Source organism: Rhinolophus sinicus, chromosome 16 (assembly GCF_057876585.1).
Source record: "Rhinolophus sinicus isolate RSI-liver-muscle chromosome 16, RSI-T2T, whole genome shotgun sequence".
Lineage (NCBI taxonomy): Eukaryota > Metazoa > Chordata > Mammalia > Chiroptera > Rhinolophidae > Rhinolophus > Rhinolophus sinicus.
Genome location: NC_142516.1, coordinates 117304321 through 117322935, shown reverse-complemented (window position 1 = coordinate 117322935; position 18615 = coordinate 117304321). Strand labels below are relative to the sequence as shown.

Here is an 18615-nt window from a genome sequence, read left to right as displayed (position 1 = left end):
TAAACCAGTCAGATGGCCAGACATGGCTGAGAAACACTTGGGGACACCTTTCTCTCTTGGCAACAAAGTACACAGTGTTGCATCTTAGATTGTCCACCCTGAAATGTAATGTTGCTCTGTATCAGAAACATGGCATTGCCAATGTAGATGGATGTGACGACTATCTACATTTGTAACCACTTTTATTCTCAGTTTCACGAACTAATCCAACTGTGTAGGAAGGTATCTCCTAACTTTCTCTCTGGAAGATTCATTCTATATTAAAGGACAAATCTCTTCCCACTTGGAAGATCTTTGCTACTCTCCCCTGCTTGAAATAAGTGCTTTTGAAAATTAGGTCATGGGCCAGAATGTTGTAAGCCACAGAAAGTCTTTGCAAATGTTAAAATTTTGATTTTCTTAAATATTCTATCACTTGGTATGATTTCCAATATAAAAAGATATTTAATTTAGATTATAAAAATAAATTCTGGCTGAATATAGACCTATATTATTTACATACTTACACATATCAGATCATCAGGGTAACAGGAAACTTTGTCATGAATTTTGAATCACAGACACCAAGATCAGATAAAGTGCACATTACTTAAACGTACTGTCTTATAAACAAACATCATCGCTTCTATGTAATTGCCACCCAGGCCATACAACAGAACATGAAATCATATTGTATGTACTCTTTTGCATCTGTCTTCTTAAACTCAGCATTATTTCTGTGAGATGAATTTATATTGCTGTGTGTGTATATTTCTCCTATTTTTTCACAGTTGTATATTATTCCATTGTTTGATTACACCACAATGTATTATCCATTTTATGACCAATGATTGTTTCAGTGTTTTCATATATATGTATTATATTTCATTTCATATATATACTGTCTATGGATAATCCTAATATAATCTTTTTATTAAATTGATTCCTATGTATTTGATGTTTTTTGAGGTATTATAAATTGTATTTTTATATTTTAGCATCTATGTAATTGTTAGTGTATAGAAATGTAAATGAATTGTTATGTTGACCTTGTATTCAATGAGCTTGAGAAAAATCACATACTGATTTTTTAAAAGTATATCTATAGATTATTTTCAATTATCTACCTACATAATTATAGGTTGTGTTTTGTTTTTTGTGTATGTGAAGAATGAAATTTTTTTCTTTCTGCCCAAGTCTTAGGACTATATTTTAATCTTCCCCTATTGGGCTGGCTAGGATGTCCTGTATAATGATGAATAACCTTAGTGGTAGCAGAAAAGGTTTTGTATTGTTTCTGATCTTAGTGGGTATTGTTCAGTATTTTACTATTAAGTATGAAGTTTGTTATGGTTTTTTTTTCCCCCTCCAAATATCCATAATCAGATGATAGTTTTTTCCTTCTCTTTCTAGTTTACTAGGAAACTTTATTATGAATGGATTTTTTAAAAAAACTTTTTCTGCATCTATTGAGAAAATCATATATTTGTTTCCCTTGACAACATTTGTTGCATTGACTATTTTTCACATGATAGACCAAGCTTACATTTCTGAAATAAAAATAGATCTAATTTGGGTGGTATGTATTATCCATTTCATACCTAACTGATTTGATTTGTCACTATCTTGCTTAGGAGTGTATCATCTGTGTTCAGAGACAAGGCTGGCCTATAATTTCCTTTTTTTTTTTTTTTTTTTTTTGTAGTATCCTTATCAGGTTTTATATCAAGGTTATGCTAGCCTTACAAAATGACTTTCTGTTATCTTGAAAAAGGCTTTTTTATTGGTATTATTGATACTGTTTTTTTCTCCTTAAATATGTATTTGCAAGGATTAACTATGGAAGTCATCAGGACTTGGAGTTCTCTTTGTGAGAATATTAATAATAGATTTAAATCTTATAATACATGCAAATCCTTCCAGACTTTCTATATCTTTTAAGTCTGGTGATAAGTAATATTTTTCAAGGACTTTAAACATTTCATCTAAATCATCAAACAAAATTAGTCATAATATAATGGTCACATTTTAATATCTATAGGATCAGTAGTGATATGCCCATTTGTATTCCTGATATTCTTTTGTGCCTTCTCTTTTTTTCTTCATCAGTCTTGCTCTCAATTTTATAAATCTTTTCAAAAATCAGCTTTTAGCTTTGTTGATTATTTTCCTTCTGGTGTACATTTATTTTTAATTTTATTAATATTTGTTCTTGTCATTATAATTTCAGCTTTTACTTTCTTTGTAATTATTTTGCAATTCTTTTTCTCCTCACTCTTCTCTCCCCTCCCCCTAGTAACCTCTATTCCTACTTTCTGTCTCTATGAATTTGCCTATTCTGGGTATGTCATGTAAGTAGAATCACAGAATATTTGTCCTTTTGTGTGTGGTTTATTTAACTTAGCATAGTTTTCAAGATTCATTTATGTATCAGAATTTCATTCTTTTTTAAGGCTGAATACTATTCTATTGTATGTATATACCACATTTCGTTTATCCATTCATCTGTTGATAGGCACGGGTTGTTTCCACCTTTGGCTATTGTCAATAATGCTATTTTGAGCATATTTTCATTATCATTATGCTTAAATATTTTATAATTTCTACTGTGATTTCTTCTTTAGCTAACAGATAATTCAGAATTGCATTGTTTAGTTTTCAAACATTTGTGAATTTTTGTTTATCTGTTACTTTTTCTAATTTAATTCTACCTAATCAGAGAACATATTGAATGACTTCAATCCTTTGAAATTTGTTGAGACTTGCTGAATATCTCAACATGTGGTCTATTTTCCCCACAGGGATTCAGAATCTTTCCTGCAATATCCCATTTTTTCCCCCTCTGTGCTTCCAACCTGAATATTGTCTACTGACCTGTCTTCCAGTTTACTAATCCTCTTTTCTGCGACATCTAATTTAGCTATTGATTTCTTCAATTCAGTCATTGTATTATTGAGTTCTAGAACTTCAATTTGATTATTTTTCACAGATTCCAGTTCTCTGTTGAAATTATCTGTCATTTAATCTATTTTCCTAAACATACTAATCGAATTGTTTCATAGTTTGTACCTGATAATGCTAATGTCTTAATCACCTATGGGTCTGTTTTTATTTTCTGTTTCTTTTAAATTTGGCCCTATTTCCTGAGCTGTTAATTTTGGATTGAATGTCATACATTGCATATGAAAAATCATAGAAACTCTGGGTGATGTTCTTTATTCAGAGAGGACTTTTTTTTTTCTGGTGATCAGATAAAATATAGGCTGGTCATCTTGATCTAAACAGGGGTTACATTTATTCTAGGTTTTACTTCAAGTGTTTTTAGGAACTGTCTATTCTGAGTATGCTCTTACTCCTAGAGTATAGTCCTTTAAGAATGTCAATTCAAAGACTGGGGCATTTCTCAAGGACCTAGTGAACTTCTCACAAACTCTAGAATGTTACTTTTTTCTTGACTTCTATGCCTCATGCTATTAATCTCAAAGATGCTGATGGGTGGAAAAGAGTGGCCAACAGTGACAAAATAGGGCTCACCTCAATGTATTTTCCCTGTCTCTGAATTTGCTCTTTCAAGTTTGTGGCTGCCTTTTTTGCTTTTCCTCTAAATAATTATTTCTTGTCCATTTACATCATTTAATAGTTATTCTCAGTGGAAGGGTGAGTTTGTTACAAACTATTCTTTCATACTCAGTAGTAGAATGCCTCCACATTTATTTTTAAAGTCACCTTGATTGTATATATTTTTTAAATATTTTGTCTTTGAAGATAAAGTTTTCACCCTTAAACACTCTACCACATCCCTAAATTCTGGAGAACCTCCTTGAGAAAATTTAGCCTTCTCTGACTGTTGCTTCTGAATTATAAATTAATATTCCCTCAGCTCTGCCAGCTCTTCTTTAAATTTCCATTGGGATATGCTCCCCATATATTCCAGAGGGCATTTTAGCTTTCTTTCTTCTTTGGTTCAGCATGCTTAAACCAAATAATGAAGACATTCATCAAGATGAACATTACTAGGAAACACGTACACGCGCATGCGCGCGCGCACACACACACACACACACACACACACACACACACACACACACACAATGAAATAAATAAAAGGACAAGTATTGGGGGAAATTTTGTTTTCAGACCTCAGATTATTTTCTTTACAGAACTAAAACCTAGTTATAGGTTATCTTAAATAGAAGAGTATCTTACCAGGCAACCATTCCTAGTTCCATTTTTCCTCTTATTTTTCACTCCTCCCTCCTTTTTATCAGCAGGTGCACACATGGATCCAATACACTCGTATGCACAGAGGCTTCTGTGTCTGTGGTTGCTTCAACCACATTCCTTCCACCATAGGCTCTCCCAAAACTAGAAGCTTGTACATAGAGAGTTTCAGAGGAGAGTCTATTGGAAAGATATATGAAGTGGAGGTAAGAAACTATTTTTGCAATTTTGTTAAAGTAAGGAATTAACACATTTTTAGGTACAAGGACTTATCCAATATTGGTGAAGTCTGAACTGAACATGCTCCTATATCTCAAATTATCCCATCTACTTAGGCCTTCCAAAGGACATTGCTCTAGCAACTTTCTTCCTTCTTTCCTGTAGCATAAGTTTTCCCTCCTACCAAATCATTCTCATCAGTGTATAACATGTGATTTCTCCCTTCTGAAATCCAATCTTGAATCCGTATCTCCCTCTAGGTTTATTCCTCTGCTGCCCTTTACAGAAAAATCCTCAAAAGACTGTCCATGCCTATTGTCTTCAGTTCCTCTCCACTTATTCTCTCCTGAATCCTCTGCAAACAGGCGTTTCATCTTCTCCATTCCGCTAACACTGATCTTGTCAGAGTCACCAATATCTTCCCTGTGGTTAAATCTTTTAAGTCATTTCTCAGACCCTATTTAACTTGACTTATCAACAGCTTTCAACATATTCAAGTTCTTATCACTTCCTTGAAAAATTTTTCCTCCCATTTGACTTTAAGGATCCCACATCCTCCTGATTTTTATTCTCCCTAACCAGTCATTCTTTCTCAGTCTGCTTCGCTAGTTTCTCTTCACATCCCATATCTCTAGATGTTATTAATAAAATGCCCAGGGCTCAGAACTCTCTTTCCCCTTGCTTCTTTATACTCGGTCTCCATTTTAGTACTTAAAGACCATATTTCATCCATTTCAGTACTTAAACACCATCTATATGTTCATAATTGCCAAATGTATACTTCTAACCTATACCTCTTCTCTAAACCTTAGGTACAGGGTCCCACATACCTCAACATCTCCCCTGAGGCATCTAATAGGAATCTCAAACATAACATGTCCCAGCATGCTTCTAAATGTGCTCCTCTTGAATTCTTTCTGATTTCAGTAAATGATAACACCATCTTTCCAAGTGTTAAGCCAAAGCCTTGGAGTCAATCGTGATTCTTCCTTTAGTCACACTCCACATCCAATCTCATAACAAATCCTGTTGGCTCAAATTTCATAACATATCCAAAGTCCCTGGACTTCTCAACATCTACCCCAGTATCATTTGATGAAAACATCATCTCATGTCAGATTACAACACTCTGTCCTCAAAACTTGCCAGTCTCTTCCTATTACAATTTCAAAGGCCAAAAAACGATATTAATCACTCAGCTCCTATTACTTCACTGATCAGCTCCTGTTATTTATTCCCTTGCAAATTCCATTCTATGTCCCAGTGTTCTTGAAACCACCAGATATGTTCCTGTTTTGAGCCTGTGTGTGTTTTCCTCTGTCTAGAATTCTCTTTTTCATTTATACATGGCTTCTTTTCTCATCTCCTTTGCATCTTTGCTCACAAATTACTTCTGCAAGGAAGCCTTCCCTGACTACCCTATCTGAAGTTGCAGCTCTCTCTACTCTGTCATCTTGCCCTGTTTTATGTTTTTCATAGCACTTATTGCAATCTGACCTTATATTATGTTTCTACTGATTTGTTTCTAGGCTGTCTGCACTGGAATTTAAGTTCTATAAATATTTACCTTGTTCACGCCAATGCTTACAACAGAATCTTATCACAAAGAAGGGGCTTGATAACTATTTGATACAAAAACTAAATCCATGATAATGACTTTTTATGAATGTAAGGAATTTTTGAAAACTTTTGCAACACTTTATATTTCATTAAAAATTTAAAAATTAAAAATCCTGAACAATGATCTGTAATTATAAGAAAGCAATGACATTAAAAATATAATATCCAAATGATTTATGACATGAAAATGCACCTCTTAACTGATAGTAATTACATTCTAGTTAAGAATAACGTCAATACATATACTTCCTTTGATATTAAATTTATAAAATCAAGCAATTTTCTGTGGTATTTTATATGTATTTATATTATTTTTAAATCCCTTCTTTGGTTTTGGATAAACTAATAGACATTTTAGTTAATGCAGTCACTAACCTTCATTTAAAAATTGATCTCAGTAATGTGAAAGCTGTCATAATCACTTCTCTGTCAGCCTTGAGGATTTACAGCATGTTGCCGCTGCTATTTAGCTCGCTCTTTAACTACCTGAATAATGAGGATATGTTAAAACTTTTACTCTGGTATATCCCTGTGTGTGTTTGCACTGGGTATGTCTACATAAGCACACAAAACCTTACTAGTTTTTGTTTCTTTTTTTTTTTTTAATTTATTTTTTAAATTTATTGGGGTGACAATTGTTAGTAAAATTACATAGATTTCAGGTGTACAATTCTGTATTACATCATCTATAAATCCCATTGTGTGTTCAAAAAAAAAATTGATCTCAGGAGTAATTCAGTCTGCCTTTTTCAATTTTTAACAGAGAAATGCTAAGACTCATTTATCAAAGATTATTATGAAGACACTGCCCTCAATTTTACCTAATCATTTTAAAAAGCACCATCCTTTATATATCTATTTACTAATCTCTAAATCTCATTTAACCTATAATGAAATATTATCTTTAATACAGGTCAAGTCAGAGGCAGAGCCAATTCTTTATGTTATCTCCAAAATAGTACTTTATGTTCGAATTGAAAATGTTTAGGAGATATGAATCAAGATTACTGCACTTGGTTCTATTTTTTAAGATATATATATATATATATATATATACACTTATATATGCATATATATACAAATATACATGCATATATATATACATATATATGTGTGTGTGTATATATATATATATATATATATATATATATATATATATATATGATAGTTTCTCTTTTTGCAAAACCCCAAAGCCAAATAAAATAAAGCTACCATAAAATCTATTCATTGGTTTCCATGAAAAAAAGAATTCATCTTTTCTACTCTACCTAATTAGTATAGGATGCATATCAATCCTTTTCCCTTCTAAAAATTCTGGGCTGATTAGGGAAGGAGTTGGATGGTTCCTTTAAATTGATATACAATAGCCTGAATAGTTTTGAAAGAGCAGGGTGGAGAGACATGTCACATTTACCAGTAATTATGGACCAGAGAGAACCTAACCAGAGACCTTTAGGAACAGGGGCTCCAGACTGCCCACACGTCTAGAAATTCCTCACGTTTGACAACTGCAAAATTAAAACTGATAATTTCTCTTGAAAGTTTCTATACCTAATGTTTAGGGATAGTTAGAAAATTCTTTGTGTGAGTAAGTAAACAATTAGGAGTATTCCTTAGAGTTATGGAGATGTGGCCATGCAAAAGAGCTATAGATAAAGGGATCATTCTCATGTCTACTCCCCAACATGTTCCATTACAATAGAAAAATGAAGTAGAGAATGTAAAGGAGAAAGCGTCAATTGGAGGCAAGGCTCTAGGGTCATTTTTGTTTTGTCTGTGATACTGGACACTAATTCCAGTCCCAACACATTAATTTTTCAGACTTCTATAAGCAGGCAACAACTCTCTCTTACAACCAGAAATATGTCTGAAAATGATTTATTACACATTTATATGATTATATATGTATATATAGTTTGACTTTGGATTAATAAAAATTGTATGTATAATCATTATACATATATGATTATATACATATATATATAGTTTGACTTTGGATTAATGAAAATTTGATCGATAGAACATAATTACCTGACAGAAAAGAGGAAATTATGGCAATTTGAGATCAGAGAATATCCAAATATATAAGGATTTAAATCACTGCCAAGGAACACAGTGGAGAAGGGGAGGAAAAGAAAAATGACCCTAAAGCCTTGCCTCCAACTGATCATTTTCCTTTGCATTCTCTATTCCATTTTCTAAATTCATGTCAAATAGGGATATATGCTATAAAGAAAAATAAAGCAGGGCAAGAGAGCAGAGAGAGGAGGGAGATGTGGCTTTAGCAGAAAGATCACGGAAGACTTTATTGCACAGGTGACATTTGAGCAAAGACCAGAAGATCAGGTTGTGATGAAATAAGGAAGATGCTGCTGCAAAGCCTTCCCTCCAATGGATGAACACTATTTATTTATTTATTTATTTTTTAATTGGGGAACAGTGCATTTTTCCGGGGCCCATCAGCGCCAAGTCATTGTCTTTCAATCTAGTTGTGGAGGGTGCAGCTCACTGGCCCATGTGGAAATCGAACCGGCAACCCTGTTGTTCAGCACTCGCGCTCTAACCAACGGAGCCGTCCGGCCACCCCTGGATGAACTCTTTAATTGTAAACAATAAAGATGAAACCATAAGCAATATTATTTTAATTATATTTATATTCATAATTAAAATCAATCAACTGATTTTAAAAATCAATAAATTTGGGATACTTCTAAATAGACTGCCTGAATGTCAACACGAAAACTAATAAAACAAAATTGGCTTGGAAGACTTAGCCACTGATATTCCTCAAAAGGTTTCATGACTAAAGTACTTTTTAAAAAAGGTATAAGAAAGTCAGCAGAATGATTAGAATAATGTGATTCTTAGTCAAACTGGCATATCATACCAAAGATGACTTTGCTATTTTCCAAAGAATGGAATAATATCTATTAGTGAACAGGATTTTGATGGATTTAATAATAGAATGAGACAAAAAAAATCTCAAAACACAGTTACAAAATGCCGTACTCCTATCTAACATACTCTCTCATATTAAGTAGTGAGTGAATATGTACAGTAATTATATATATATAATTGATAAAAGGGTGGATTATCAACACAAATTCTTCCGAGCAAAGTGCAAAGAATGCTTATTAGAATGCTTCCAATAAAGAAGAAAGTTGGTGAGTTTGACTTGTATTCTCTTTACAAAGCAAAGTGTTCAAAATTATTTGTTTGCATTTCTCTCAGATAGTCTAACATCTCAGACTGTCAGACAAACAGATACATAATATAATACTTGTTCTTCCATTTTTCAAGCGATAAATGATGTGCTGGGGCTTTGAATGCTCCAAACAGTGTACTTCTGGTGAAGTAACATCAAGATGCCACTTGGAATCTCTTTCTTAAAGTCAAAGTTGTCCTCTGAAAAGATTTAGGTGGATATTGTGAACCTGAAACACCAACCAAAAAATAATTCTTATTAAAATGTTAAAAATTCCAGCTCTCAAAAGGATTGTTTTGTACATTCCATGCAGATGATTTTTTTTTTAAAGAAAAAACATTATTTTTATGTCACTTTTAAATAAACGAGAAAATGGTCATATGCAAACATTGCCATTCGGGGTGCTGAGAAGAAGGAAGGTGCTCCTCTCCTACCAAGCCCGGGTGCTGGCCATGTATCCTTCCATAGCTGGTGGGTTTGCAGGAAATTTCTCCCCAGAGATGGATCCCTAAGGCCCAGGAAGTTGAATAGGGAGGTCTGGCAGCTCTACTACTTCACAGGGGCAGAAGCAAAATCAGCTGCTTTCCCACTTGGGGACACCCCCTCAGCTTCTCCCTTCTTTTTTTGCTGCCACAGAACAAATATTGATAAGTTAATAGCTCCTGGTGCTTTTTGACTTAGAAGCAAAAGTAAGAAAGAGACCACATGTCTGCTTATCAGGGAAAAGAGATAAATAAATCCTCAGAAGTGGAGGAACATCTCTCCTAATGTACCCTCACGTCTATAAAAATGAAAAAGGCTTCTGATTATCAATAATAGGAGTTGTCACAAAGTGTTTGAGAAGAGACTACAATGACTTAGTATTTGGTGAAAAATTAAGAGTGCAGATTTCAAACAAATTCAGAACCCGGTTCCATCTCCTAACCTCTATTCTTGTGTGCCCAACCAACTAGCAGAAATCTCCATTTTGCACTCATGCTGCCATCCACACCTCCAAAATTGAATTCATCAGAATTCCCCGAGTTCCCTTTTTCAGCACCATCCACAGCATCATATTTATCAGCCTTCACTCCTTTCTCTCTCACATCCCACAGGATGTCCATCCTGATTCGGCGGTTCATGCTTCCTTCAGGATGCCTCTCTACCCCTTTACCCACCTGCATGTCCAGACAGGTGGCCCTGTTCACCCACGCTCATAGCCCTTTCCTTCTTCCCCACTAGACTCAATGTTCCTTGACGCATAGACCAAAACGTCCTTGGTATTTGAATCTCAGCCTTTAGCACAGAACTTGGCGTAGAGTGAGCATTTAGTCCAGTGTTATTCATTAATAAACTAACTCAGATGTCTCCTTTCCCCTTGACCATCTACACTTAACGTTAAGAGCAATACCTGATAATATAGCATGGCTGTCGTTTAGAGAAAGAACTGTTGTCATTGACCATGACAACTAACACTGCTAGGGGAAAAAAAAGACAAAAAAGCAACCAAAAGGTACAGCAGCCTAGAGCTATTAAACATAGGAGAACAATCTCAATGGGCTAAAGAATCTTTGACATCACTGTTATAGAACTCTAGAAGGGCTGATGTAAACAGTGACAAACCTGTATTGTCCCAATGTTTAAGATTTGCTAAATTTAAAATTGTAATATATGAAGTATTTTGCTTAAAACAGCAAATTATCCTTTATATTTCAGGTGATCTATAATACAAATGTTCATAATTTTTGAGCAAACAATATCTGTCTGGCATCCCGCTAGGTCCTCTCTGTACATTTTCCCGATAATTGTTTTATCCACCTAGCCCTTTATAAAAGAATAAACTGACACCCAGAGAGGTTGAGGCACCCCAAAGATTGCTCAGCTGGTAGGTGGTAGAGCCAGGATGGAAACAGCATTCAATTCCACAGTGGCACAGCTCGTGACAATGCTATGTTGCCTCTTTAAACTCAAATATTGATAGTAGTTTTGAAAATTAAAACCTCATTCGCTTGAATTCAGGTTACAAACTTTACTCTTCAAAGAGTATACTTATATGTAAAACTCTACATTATAAAATAATTAGAATATATGCAATAATTTTATCAAGCATTTTTCTAGGTAAATGTTCAAGGATAATCTAAGATTAGGGTTTAATCTAGAAGAAAAGGATAGAAACTCTACAGCAGAGAAAGACACTAATTTCTCCTAAGACTCACAACATATCATTTTCCTTTTTTAAGAGGGAGAGGCCCTAAGTTAATTAAGGACATTTAGGCATTTTTTTCCCCTTTACAGCCAACAGCAGCTAAGTGCTTCTCTTTGCAGTTTTGCCCTTTATAGAGATTTCTGAGTTCAGGGCATAGACCACAAACATTTGTTATTTCTTCTTACGTGGCCAAAACAGTCTTATCAAGGTAGAACACCTTCAATTTCTCTTTCCAAAAGTTGACTTCATACATTACATCATTTGTTTACACATGGAGAACACTGACCTGTCAGAAAACCTTGACCTGTCCAGGTATGACCAGCAAACTCCGTCAGTGTCAATGAACCTTTTTGAGGAATGTCTGACTGTTAGAAGAAAAATAAAATGAGGGATGAGTTTTACTGTTTCATATATTTTAAAAACCAAAGTATAGTTAACACAGAACCTACCTGAAATGTATGGGTTGTGCTGGGCCTTGAAAACTGTTCGATGGTCAGAGATCTTTCTCGAAGAGGTGATCGTTCTATACTATCAGGTATTGCACTTAACACACGGTTTTGTGCATGTCTTCCTCTGTACTAAATGAAAGAGAGTATGTTCTTTTTTAAAAAAATGCAATCTTTAAAAAGACAAAAAAAAAATTATATATGCTTCAGTCACTCATTTAGTCATTCATTTACTCACTTATTTGAAAACTTATTTATATATTGCTAAGAACAAGGTCTACTAAGCATAAATATCAAAATATATTTCAATTGTGTAATTGCATTACTTAACCTAATAAAATGGCTGTGTCCTAATAGGTAAATATGGATTGAAAACCTTACCCACATAAAATTATTCTTATTAAATTATAATAGAAATGTAATTCTGCATTTGTGAAGCAGCAAACTTTTTTAAGGTGGTGTTTGCCTTCTTTTATGATTTCACTCTAAGCTACAATATTTTAAGTAAGGTTAAACATTAAAGCTTTGCCACTCTTGCCTTCTAGGATTGGGTTCTAGTGCTATGCTCAAGGAGGCACAGGGAATGCATAAGAAAACATTGCCTCAGTTGTTTTTCTGTCTCAGGACTTTATGTTCCCAGAACTGGAGGACACAAGTTACTTGTATCAGAGCAAAGTGAGCAGTCATTATAAAATCTGGTGATGTATATTACTAACAGCATACCTTCCCCAGACCTTTTGCAATTGTATGGCTGAGTTGATCTTGGGTAAAAAAGATATCACCTCTACATTGCAATAAACATGGGGAAGTTAGTTGTAAAAACGAGGGCTGATAAAAACAGCAGGGGTATTTTACAGAGTTAATTTATGCCAGGCATTATGTAACATCTATAAATTCATTTAATCCTTATAACAATTCTTTGAAGTAGGAATTATTATTACCCTTTTGTAGAAGGCAAAAATTGAGGCTCAGAGATTTATGTGAACCAAATTACGCAGAGTTTGTGTGTAGGACTGAAACACAGATCTTCCTGACCTCACCTTTATGCTATTTTCTCCACTACACATCCTGACCACCCGAGAGTTTCTTGACACCTACAGTTTCTAATTTAGTTGAAGCCATTTTTCATTTCACCAAATAATAAATTAACCCTCCCACCCCCTGTAAATTCTCATAAGCCATTTACTTTCAGGAAGCAGATTATGGAGACATTTTATGTTAATGGTTTCACTTCGAAACACCAAGATTATATTTTGTTTGTTTGTTTTCCAATAGGCTATCTAAATGGTGCACTTAAATATAACGACATCTGTCTTACAGACACAGGGAGAGATGCAGGAACTGCCACATTCTGTTCAGCAGTCTCTGAGCCTATTGGAGGTAACCTGCTCCGTGAGGTCTGGACTGGTGGGGAGGACACGTGGTCTATGCCCGTTTGCCTGTAAATACAACAACATGTAACTGAGCACCGAGGTGCAAAGACAGACAGGACAGACCTGACCACAAAGCTCCTCACCTGAGCTGTTAATCACAGTCTGCCTTCCAAAAAGAAATGACCTGAATTTCAGGAAGACAAATGTGGAGAAGGGACTGCCCACCAGCTCCAGTCACCTTCTCCTTGTTTAACAATGACTGTCAATGCATATTTACTGAGTGCTCAGCTACGCTAGCCACTGTGCAGAACAGAGCAGTAATTGAAAGTCTAGTTCCTCTCCTTAAGGAGCTTACAAATTATTGGAAACGTGAAGTAATTAGAGCACAATGCAATCCAATTTATATAATAAAGTGCTATAGTATATGGTTCTGAAAATGGGTACTGTAGACATTTAGGGAATGGAGTGATCAATGAAGGACAAAAGTAGTTAGTATAAACGTGCAAGGCCTAGATGAGGAAAACTACAAAACTTTATGTGAGGTCATAAAAGTACATGCAAAATATGTTCTTTAATGGGAAAACTAAGTATCATGAAAATGTCAGCTACCCCTACATTTTCAATAGATTTCATACTATGAAGTCCAATGTAACACTTTTAAAAATTTGACAACCATGTTATAAAGTTTATTTGTCAGGATGGGTGAGTAAATTTTAATAAAAGAAGGGAATGATAATAGAAGGCCTTCCCTACCAGATGTTAACACTGCAAAATTAAATTGTCTGGTTCATGCAGACAATAGAGATGAATATTCTAGAAACAGATTCTAATTTATTTATTAAATAATAAAGTCTTGAAAGAGTCCAATTACTGGTTAAGCAATGGCAGTTGCTTGTGCCTTCCGACCTTACAAGGGGACCTACGTACAGCCCCTTTAATAACTTCCGCCCTTGCTGATGGTCCAGGCTGTGGTCTCCAAACCTAGACAGCACCATGGGGGTGCTTATGAGTTACTTAGCTGTGATACAGCTAAATTATACAGCTAAGTATACTACTGGAACAAAATTCATCTTAAATATTCAAATGTTAAATCTTCAATTCATGTTAAATATTCAAATTAATGAATTACTTAGAAAAGTGTCCACATAAATTTGATAGAGGATGCTTTGTCTGGAGTAATCCATAAGCTCTAAGTGACAAGCATCCCTGCCCGCTGTGACCTTTGGTTTACCATGAGAAAAAGAAGACTTACAGTTTTGTTCCCCTAAGAACTTCATCACTGTACACATTGGGGGTTTTCATTCTCTGTGAGTTTGCAGTAAGAGAAGGCAGCCACCTATGGGCCGGTGTTTTCTTTGCAGAAGTCTGTAGTCCTCGAGTATCTGAGATTCGTTCCAGGCGGTGCCGTGCCAAAGAAAGAGCACTGGCTCCTACGCCCAATGATTTGTCCTCTTGTTCGTTCCTGGTGGAGGTGGGGGGCAATAAAGTTAACTACTCAGATGTAAGCAATGCCACAGCAGGAGACATATATAATTGCCCAATACTACACACTGTCTATAACAGTGTCTGGCTCCTAAAAGGTATTCCTAACGATGTGTTGACAATCGTTTCCAATTCAAGTTCAATTTCTATGACGAATCACTAACAGGGAAAAAAAAGATCTTAGTTCCCATTGTTTGTATAGCCCCTAAGATTAAGACTTCACAGCTGTATTCCCTTTCTCTTATGTGCCCCAACCTAAGAGTAATCCTTTTATGTTTGATATTAGAACAGTGTTGTTATTCCTTCATGGGGTCTATATCCTGACCAGAACGTGCTCAGGCACACAGGCAGTAGGGAACTGAATGTGATTTTCACTTTTTCATGTCCTCTGTAATGTTCTATGTGCTCCTGTGTCTGTCGCAGGGAGGAGGCTGGGTGATTATTTCTTATACATACTGTGCTCTATCTGCAAAATAGGTAGGTCTCTGCTGAAGTGGTTTTGCTTGAATTATCATCACACCATTCAAATCACTATAAAAATTGTTAGAGAAGCGATGAATCTGAGAAAAGTGAAAAACGATAAAAATTAAAAAGCATCCAGTGCTATTGCAATTACTGATGCCTGTCAGAAATCGGCAAGAAAATGGCACAATTGAGCTGGCTAATTTGAGAACATTTTAATAAAGGGATTATTTTTTATAAAGAAGTGTGGAAAGAGAAATGAATAAGGAACAGCTTAATTGTCGGAAGCTTGTAACAGTGAGGACACATGGCCACACCCAGGCCGGGAGCAGTGAGGGAGAGGTTCCTGGAATCTGGAAAGGGTAGCTGCAAGAAGAAATGCCACCAATGTGTCAGACAAACCAAGAGAGAAGCAAAACAAGGCCCCACTCTCCCAACAGCTGCAGGGCAAGGGAGCCCTGTAATGCAGCCAGCTGCCAGGGCACACCTGGGTGAAGAAGGTACAGAGAGTATCTGGAGAAATACAACCAGGGAGTCCCAGCTCCTAACTGGTCTGCTTGCTTGGACCTGTTTTCTTATCCTGTCCATCACATCTTGCCCCATTAGCTTCCCAGGAGAAGCCAGATCGTCTGGGAAAAACCTGAGCACCACATCTCAAAAGCTTACATTTGAATCCCAGTTCTGCTTCCTGGTTGGTGACCTCAAAAAGATTACTTTGGAGTTTCAATTCTTAAATGTTTTAATTGGGGATAATGACACCTACTTCAGAGAGTTGTTATGAGAACTAAATTAGATAACATTGGTGAAAGCAGGAAGGAAGGGTTAAATAATCAGTTCTCTATTCGGTCCCTTAATATGTCAAACAAGGATTTAAAATAATATTTAGGGGGCCGGCCCGGTGGCTCAGGCGGTTAGAGCTCCATGCTCCTAACTCCGAAGGCTGCCAGTTCGATTCCCACATGGGCCAGTGGGCTCTCAACCACAAGGTTTGCCAGTTCAATCCCTCGAGTCCCGCAAGGGATGGTGGGCTCTGCCCCCTGAAACTAAGATTGAACACGGCACCTTGAGCTGAGCTGCTGCTGAGCTCCCGGATGACTCAGTTGGTTGGAGCATGTCCTCTCAACCACAAGGTTGCCGGTTCAACTCCCACAAGGGATGGTGGGCTGTGCCCCCTGCAACTAGCAACGGCAACTGGACCTGGAGCTGAGCTGCGCCCTCCACAACTAAGACTGAAAGAACAACAACTTGAAGCTGAACAGAACCCTCCACAACTAAGACTGAAAGGACAACAACTTGACTTGGACAAAAAAGTCCTGGAAGTGCACACTGTTCCCCTATAAAAAAAAAAAAAATCCTGTTCCCCTTCCCCAATAAAAAAAAATAATAATAATATTTAGATCTAGGCAAATAGGATATCTGAAACTAGAATTCTGTTCTAGTTCAACAGATGTAGCAACCACAATCACACTTTCCTCATGTTGAATATATAAAAAAGAAACGTTAAAGGAATAAATTAAAACCTACTATGATTACCATTAGGATGCTTTGATTATTTCAAATAGGTGCTATTAGTATTTAACTTTTACTTTTAACTTTTACTTTAACTTCATTTTCTTTCAGCATTTATCCAAATGCAAACCTCAAAATAGATGTAAAAAATTTTTTTTAAAGCTATAAAAACAAAATATCTGTAAAAAATTCCTTAGACCTTAAATTTTCCATATTTCTCAAGTTTATTTTGCCTGACATTTAAAGGTTATTTTCTATGTCATTATCAACTGTTCATTTTTACACAATTCATACTTCATATTTGAATGTGCAAAGTAGGAAATACTGTTGAACCACTCAGAGCAGTTTCAAGAGACCAGAAAAATACAATAAGCCAGCAGTGATTCCAAAAGTTTCTTGTGAACAGCAAAAGCAAAGAAGACTTATTATAAAGTCTTTACACCACAAAATAGAACAATCCTATTAGATATTTCTGTTTTAAACCACTGCTCCCTGAACCACGTGCCCTATTCAAGCATATGTCCTTTCAAACTTACAAACATGTTGTTTATTTGCACCTATGCTGGTGCATATTTGTGTCTCTGTCTTGAATGTCCTCCCTTTTCTTTTTCAGCTTAACAAATCTTGTCTATCATTTAGGATTTAGTTAAGTTAATAAATTTAGTTAGTTAATAGAAACTAACACTATTGAGTGCCTATGCTATGCCACACATCTTATCTCCTTTAATTCTTACAGCTTCCTACCTCACAGAACCCACATATGGTAAAACTGAAGTTTTGAGAGAAAGGGACTGATTCAAGACCAAAAAGCCAATAAATTCTGATGTCAGGCTCCAAACTTGCAATCTATACCCAAAGCTCAAACTCTCATCCACTCTATTATGTACTAGGTTATCTCATCTTGTGTGTGTGTGTGTGTGTGTGTGTGTGTGTGTGTAGTATTGTTTGGCATGGCTGGACTCCCTCCAACGAAATTGTATGTACCTCAAGACCAGGAATCCTCTCTTACCCCTTTTTTCTGCTCCGTCATACAAAATGGACTGTGTAAAACATAAAGCCCAAACTCCTTAGCACTACTGAGTGAGCTTGTCTTTTCCAGCCTCATCTCCCACCAGATCGTTGAATAAGAATGCAATTCAAGAAAAATTTACTGTGTTAGTTGCCAGGTTCTGTGTTAAGAGCTCTCACATATTTACATGATTTTAACCTTACAACAATTCTTTGAACATATTATTATCCTCATTCTATAGAAAAGGAAACTAAAGTTTAGAAAAGTTAAACATGTCCAAATAATTCCCCTTAGAGGTCTCTTGATTCCAAATGCCCTGGTTTTACCACAATGCCTCTGCTGGTTCCAGGATCCCATCTGCTAACCCTCAGTCTAATCACTGTTTTCCCAACACACCCCCTCTTTCATTCCTTCATGCCTTTGTCTGGCCTGAAATGACCCGCACAGACTTCCTACCCATGAAAGTCCTACTCATTTCTCCATGTTTCTGCTCCAATTTCACCTCCAACCTAAAAGATCAAGCCTCCAGCTCCAGTCAGGATAAATCATTCTCTCCTTTATTCTCCTGCAGCACTTTTTTTACATGTCATTCACAGAATACATTGCATCTGACTTGTTTTATATTTTTTGTTTTACTGGGTCAGAGACTATGTTTTGCTCATCTACATATCCCGTCAAAACACCTAATACAGTTCACTTAACACAAAATCAATAAATGTTGAATGAACCCAATGTATACTGATTGACTGTTTTATCACCTTGGTGGGAAGAGAGGAGAACATTTGTAACCAGCAAATTGTCTAGAAATATTGGAGAAAAACATTTTTTCTCTTCAAAAATAGGAAATAGCTCTGTAGCTCAAAGCAGGTTGAGTCTCAAATCTGAGAGACCCTCCTCTATTAAAG

At 35.8% G+C, this 18615-nt stretch overlaps 1 protein-coding gene across 3 annotated transcripts in view; it reads right to left on the bottom strand.

The window, feature by feature from the left end:
- Positions 1 to 8675: 8675 nt before the first annotated feature.
- FAM149A (family with sequence similarity 149 member A) overlaps positions 8676 to 18615 on the bottom strand; it is a 40864-nt gene continuing 30924 nt past the window's right edge. For all 3 annotated transcript variants that reach the window (XM_019736067.3, XM_074329774.2, XM_074329775.2), the window contains 6 exons: positions 15187 to 15290; positions 14501 to 14710; positions 13194 to 13314; positions 11879 to 12007; positions 11716 to 11794; positions 8676 to 9473 (listed from right to left, as the gene is read on the bottom strand). In XM_019736067.3, coding sequence (XP_019591626.3) covers positions 9400 to 9473; positions 11716 to 11794; positions 11879 to 12007; positions 13194 to 13314; positions 14501 to 14710; positions 15187 to 15290 — 717 coding nt within the window. In that variant the 3' untranslated portion in view covers positions 8676 to 9399. The remainder of the gene's footprint in view (positions 9474 to 11715; positions 11795 to 11878; positions 12008 to 13193; positions 13315 to 14500; positions 14711 to 15186; positions 15291 to 18615) is intronic.